This window comes from Salvelinus alpinus, chromosome 31 (genome assembly GCF_045679555.1).
Source record: "Salvelinus alpinus chromosome 31, SLU_Salpinus.1, whole genome shotgun sequence".
Classification (NCBI taxonomy): Eukaryota; Metazoa; Chordata; class Actinopteri; order Salmoniformes; family Salmonidae; genus Salvelinus; species Salvelinus alpinus.
The window spans coordinates 32,693,328-32,700,038 of NC_092116.1; the positions used below are offsets into that span (position 1 = coordinate 32,693,328).

At 45.2% G+C, this 6,711-nt stretch overlaps 1 protein-coding gene across 1 annotated transcript in view; it reads left to right on the plus strand.

Moving 5' to 3' along the window:
- The first annotated feature begins 573 nt into the window (after window positions 1-573).
- Window positions 574-6,711, plus strand: part of LOC139561277 (FERM domain-containing protein 7-like) — a 7,621-nt gene continuing 1,483 nt past the window's right edge. The window contains exons 1-6 of the mRNA XM_071378261.1: window positions 574-835; window positions 1,123-1,270; window positions 1,699-1,794; window positions 2,579-2,742; window positions 3,372-3,440; window positions 3,715-3,784. Coding sequence (XP_071234362.1) covers window positions 768-835; window positions 1,123-1,270; window positions 1,699-1,794; window positions 2,579-2,742; window positions 3,372-3,440; window positions 3,715-3,784 — 615 coding nt within the window. The 5' untranslated portion in view covers window positions 574-767. The remainder of the gene's footprint in view (window positions 836-1,122; window positions 1,271-1,698; window positions 1,795-2,578; window positions 2,743-3,371; window positions 3,441-3,714; window positions 3,785-6,711) is intronic.

Consider the following 6,711-nt stretch of genomic DNA (forward strand, 5'->3'; position numbering starts at 1 on the left):
TGTCTGTCTGTCTGTCTGTCTATCTATCTGTCTATCTCTGTCTGTCTATCTGTCTGTCCCAGGTGTACAGTATATCTATCTATCTGACCCAGGTGTACAGTATGTATATCTATCTGACCCAGGTGTACAGTATGTATATCTATCTGACCCAGGTGTCTTCTTCTCTCTACCAGGTATCTGTTTTCTCTCCAGATAAAGCAGGACCTCTCTACAGGCAGTCTAACCTGTAATGACAACAGCGCCGCCCTGCTGGTCTCCCATATACTGCAGTGTGAGTCGAGCCCAATCCGATTAACACCTGGGTTCTATTCACGGGAAAGGAAACAGAAGCCAATGGGGCGGAGACAGGCAGGGAACTTGTCCAATAAGAAATCTTTTTTTTTTCTGTTGTAAAATATATATTTTTTTTAACGTTTTGCTATTGTCAACACTAATACATATGACCCTGCCATTTACTTTCTAGATTGCATGTATTCCTATCCTTGGATAATATCCGTAACTCACTCGTCGAAGTTAACCTACCTGAAATGACTTACTTACTTGCTGTGTGTGTGTGTGTGTGTGTTTGTTTTTGTACATTCGCGGTTTACCTTTGTGTGTGTGTGTGTATGTGCACGTGTTCGTCCATGCTTGAGGCATATACGTGTGCTTCCATTCGTGCACGTGTGCTTCCGTTCGTGCACGTGTGCTTCCGTTCGTGCACGTGTGCGTAATGTACAGCAGAACTGGGAGACTACAAGGAAGAGTTGGACATCCACCATCTAGAGATGAGGAGATACGTCCCTAACCAGGAATACCTGGACCACAAGATTATGAAGTTCCACAGGAAACACAGGTTAGCACTTTAGCATTAGCATCTACTGTCACTGTCATAGAGATCCTATGGTCCATGTGGGAAGCACTTCCCTAGCATTAGCATCTACTGTCACTGTCATAGAGATCATATGATCCATGTGGGAAGCACTTCCCTAGCATTAGCATCTACTGTGACTGTCATAGAGATCCTGTGGTCCCTGTGGAGGCACTTCCTTAGCATCAGAATATACAGTAAGGTCACCATTAGAACTGAAACAGTATGTTTCACACACACACACACACTGATTGATTATCTGATTGTTCCAGGGGTCACTCTCCTGCGGACTCAGACATCCATCTGTTGGAGGTTGCTAGGAAACTAGACATGTACGGGATCCGCCCCCACCCTGCCCACGATGGCGAGGGCATGAGACTCAACCTGGCCGTCACACACTCTGGGGTACTGGTGTTCCAGGTACACACACACACACACACACACACACACACACACACACACACACACACACACACACACACACACACACACACACACACACACACACACACACACACACACACAGCCTTGTATAACTAACCTTCTTGGGAAACACAATTCAGTCCCATTCAACCCTACTGTCAAACTAACCATAAACCTGAAAACCTAACGCTAATCCTAACCCTAATCCTAACCCTAATCATAACCCTAACCCTAATCCTAATCCTAACCCTAATCCTAACCCTAATCATAACCCTAACCCTAATCCTAACCCTAATCTTAACCCTAATCATAACCCTAATCCTAATCCTAACCCTAACCATAACCCTAATCATAACCCTAACCCTAACCCTAACCCTAATCCTAATCCTAACCCTAATCCTAATCCTGTCTCCTCTCGTCTCCAGGGTAACACTAAGATCAACACATTCAGCTGGGCCAAGGTCCGTAAACTGAGCTTCAAGAGGAAACACTTCCTCATCAAACTACATGACCAAATAGGGGTGAGACTCCTATTACCCAGCCATATTCACTTCCTCATCAAACTACATGACCAAATAAGGGGTGAGACTCCTAATACCCAACCATATTCACTTCCTCATCAAACTACATGACCAAATAAGGGGTGAGACTCCTATTACCCAACCATATTCACTTCCTCATCAAACTACATGACCAAATAAGGGGTGAGCTCCTATTACCCAACCATATTCACTTCCTCTTCAAACTACATGACCAAATAAGGGGTGAGACTCCTATTACCCAACCATATTCACTTCCTCATCAAACTACATGACCAAATAAGGGGTGAGCTCCTATTACCCAACCATATTCACTTCCTCTTCAAACTACATGACCAAATAAGGGGTGAGACTCCTATTACCCAACCATATTCACTTCCTCATCAAACTACATGACCAAATAAGGGGTGAGATCCTATTACCCAACCATATTCACTTCCTCTTCAAACTACATGACCAAATAAGGGGTGAGACTCCTATTACCCAACCATATTCACTTCCTCTTCAAACTACATGACCAAATAAGGGGTGAGACTCCTATTACCCAAGCCTGTTCTATTCAACTTTGTAAGACTGTTTCATAGAATATAATTCCTCTGCCCTCCGAAGTGTATTTAGATATCTCACATTTTCAGGAATGAATAACAGTGTTTTTAAGGAAATTTCAAGAGAAGATACATTTTAGTGTGTACAACTTCTTTAAAGTATATACCTTCTTTAAAAAAAAAAAAATATTTACCTGTGTCTCCACGTGTGTGCGCACCAGCCGTCCCGTAAGGACACGGTAGAGTTTGCGATGGCGAGTCGAGACGTATCTAAGTCCTTCTGGAAGACCTGTGTTGAATACCATGCCTTCTTCAGACTGGCCAAAGAGCCCCAGTCACGCAGCAAGACTCTGCTGTCCAGCAAAGGGTCCAGCTTCAGATACAGGTATGGAGAAGATGGAGCTACACACTCACTGGGTACAGACATACTGGGTACAGACACATACTGGGTACAGACACATGCTGGGTACAGACACACCGGGTACAGACACATACTGGGTACAGACACATACTGGGTACAGACACATGCTGGGTACAGACACACCGGGTACAGACACATACTGGGTACAGACACACACTGGGTACAGACACATGCTGGGTACAGACACACTGGGTACAGACACATACTGGGTACAGACACACACTGGGTACAGACACATACTGGGTACAGACACATACTGGGTACAGACACATGCTGGGTACAGACACACCGGGTACAGACACATACTGGGTACAGACACACACTGGGTACAGACACACACTGGGTACAGACACATACTGGGTACAGACACATACTGGGTACAGACACACACTGGGTACAGACACACACTGGGTACAGACACATACTGGGTACAGACACATACTGGGTACAGACACACACTGGGTACAGACACACATGGTACAGACACACATGGTACAGACACATCGGGTACAGACACACCGGGTACAGACACACATACATGAAAGCCACACACTGTGTGTTCAGGTGATTGAAACGAATGTGTTCTGTTTCAGTGGCAGGACCCAGAAACAGCTGATGGAGTATATGCCGACAGGAGAGAAGAGACACAGGCCTTTCGACAGGTGGGAAGACAGTGTGTGTGTGTGTGTGTGTGTGTGTGTGTGTGTGTGTGTGTGTGTGTGTGTGTGTGTGTGTGTGTGTGTGTGTGTGTGTTAAACCCTGTCTCTTTCTCCGTTAGGTCCTACTGTAAGTCAGAGTCCAGACAGTGTGTGTGTGTGTGTGTGTGAGGGTGTTAAACCCTGTCTCTTTCTCCGTTAGGTCCTACTGTAAGTCAGAGTCCAGACAGTGTGTGTGTGTGTGTGTGTGGGTGTTAAACCCTGTCTCTTTCTCCATTAGGTCCTACTGTAAGTCAGAGTCCAGACAGTGTAGATCCTCTCCTGACCTCCTCACAGACGTCTCCAAACAGGTAAACTATCAATCTACTCTACCTAGCGACCACAGGGAGAAAAATCTACTCTACCTAGCGACCACAGGGAGAAAAATCTACTCTACCTAGCAACCACAGGGAGAAAAATCTATCTACTCTACCTAGCGACCACAGGGAGAAAAATCTACTCTACTCTACCTAGCAACCACAGGGAGAAAAATCTATCTACTCTACCTAGCGACCACAGGGAGAAAAATCTACTCTACCTAACGACCACAGGGAGAAAAATCTACTCTACCTAGCAACCACAGGGAGAAAAATCTATCTACTCTACCTAGCAACCACAGGGAGAAAAATCTACTCTACTCTACCTAGCAACCACAGGGAGAAAAATCTATCTACTCTACCTAGCAACCACAGGGAGAAAAATCTACTCTACTCTACCTAGCAACCACAGGGAGAAAAATCTATCTACTCTACCTAGCAACCACAGGGAGACAAATCTATCTACTGTACCTAGCAACCACAGGGAGAAAAATCTTTCTACTCTACCTAGCAACCACAGGGAGAAAAATCTATCTACTCTACCTAGCAACCACAGGGAGACAAATCTATCTACTCTACCTAGCAACCACAGGGAGACAAATCTATCTACTCTACCTAGCAACCACAGGGAGAAAAATCTATCTACTGAAAAATCTAGAATAATAGTAATCATAATAATAATGTGAATAATATTTTGACATATTATGCCTCTCGAGGTGATATGGAGGGGGATTTTCAAATCGAACTTTATTAGTCACATGTACCTTACAAGCCCTGAAAAATACAAACAAAAAAAAGAAATAAAAATAATAAATAATTAAAGAGCAGCAGTAAAATAACAGTAGCGAGGATATATACACGGGGTACCGGGACAGAGTCAATGTGCGGGGGCACCGGTGTCGATGGTAATTGAGGTAATATGTACATGTAGGTAGAGTTATTAAAGTGACTATGCATAGATAATTAATAATAAGATAATTAGAGAGAGTTGCAATGTGAATATTCTAGGTACCAATTTGATTAGATGTTCAGTAGTCGTATGTCTATATGGGGGGTAGAAGCTGTTTAGAAGCCTCTTGGACTTAGACGTGGTGCTCCGGTACCGCTTGCCGTGCGGCAGCAGAGAGAACAGTCTATGACTGGGGTGGCTGAAGTCTTTGACAATTTGTAGGGCCTTCCTCTGACACCGCCTGGTATAGAGGTCCTGGATGGCAGGAAGCTTGGCCCCAGTGATGTACTGGGTCGTACGCACAACCCTCTGTAGTGCCTTGCGGTCGGAGGCTGAGCAGTTGTCATACCAGGCAGTGATGCAACCCGTCAGGATGCTCTCGATGGTGCAGCTGTACAACCTTTTGAGGATCTGAGGACACATGCCAAATCTTTTCAGTCTAAAATAGGTTTTGTCGTGCCCTCTTCATGACTGTCTGGTCTGCTTGGACCATGATAGTTTGTTGTTGATGTGAACATCAAGGAACTTGAAGCTCTCAACCTGCTCCACTGCAGCCCCGTCGATGTAAATGGGGGCGAGCTCAGTCCTCCTTTTCTTGTAGTCCACAATCATCTCCTTTGTCTTGATCACGTTGAGGGAGAGGTTGTTGTCCTGGCACCACACGGCCAGGTCTCTGACTTCCTCCCTATAGGCTGTCTTGTCGTTGTCGGTGATCAGGCCCACCACTGTTGTCATCTGCAAACTCAAGGATGGTGTTGGGAGTCGTGCAGTCATGAGTGAACAGGGAGTACAGGAAGGGGTACTGACGGAATTTTGAAATGGAAGTGGAAGTCGTCACCATCGGTAACGAAGGTATTTCAAGGCAAATATTAGGACGACAAAAGATGAATTGTGAGTTGTATTATAGGTGGAGTTCACCTACCTTATGCCCAGTCCACATTTGTTCTTCATATAATAATTCAGTGTGAACATACCATGGACAAAGACTGAGATGTGTCGTTGAATGTCGATGCTGGGTTAACGCCAGAGGACGTCGTGGTAGTGTTTTGGTGCGTTCGTTTTAGCCTGCCAGGGGTGCTGGGTTAACGCCAGAGGACGTCGTGGTAGTGTTTTGGTGCGTTCGTTTTAGCCTGCCAGGGGTGCTGGGTTAACGCCAGAGGACGTCGTGGTAGTGTTTTGGTGCGTTCGTTTTAGCCTGCCAGGGGTGCTGGGTTAACGCCAGAGGACGTTGTGGTCGTGTTTTGGTGCTTATCTCATGCTGTTCTTCACATTTTGCAGTTTTAAAGCACATTTCCTGCTTTTCTATATATTTTGGGAAAGGGGGGGGGGCCTAGTCAGTTGTTCAACTGAAAGGTGTCTTCCTCATTTAACCCAATCAGAGAGGTGCGGGGGGGGGCTGCCTTAATTGACATCAATGTCATTTGGCGCCCGGGGAACAGTGGGTTAACTGCCTTGTTCAGGGGCAGAACGACAGCTTTATTTTACGTTGTCAGCTCGGGGATTCGATCCGGCAACCTTTCAGTTACAAGTCCAACACTCTAACTACTAGCCTACCTGCCGCTCCGTTTTTCAATTTTTCATATACTTTTACTTGATATATATTTATAGTGGGGGATGAATCAACCTGTTCTGAATATGGGGGGGGGGGGGACATGTCCCACCATCCCCTGTGGCAATTTCACCTATGAGTAAAACACAGAGCAGCCTAAACTCTTTGGTCCTTTAAAAACCTGCTTCATGTAAAATATTTTGTGCTATAGCTTGGAAAATAAATACATGTGATTCTGGATGACAACATGAGACAGTTTGTTTCCAACTAGGCGATACCAGGCGATACCGGTATCGTGACAACCCTACCAATGACAAATTCAATAATACACATCAACATATTTATCCACCTCATGCTGTCTTTTGTGTGTGTGTGTGTGTGTGTCTGTGTGTGTGTGTGTGTGTGTGTGTGTGTGTGTATGTG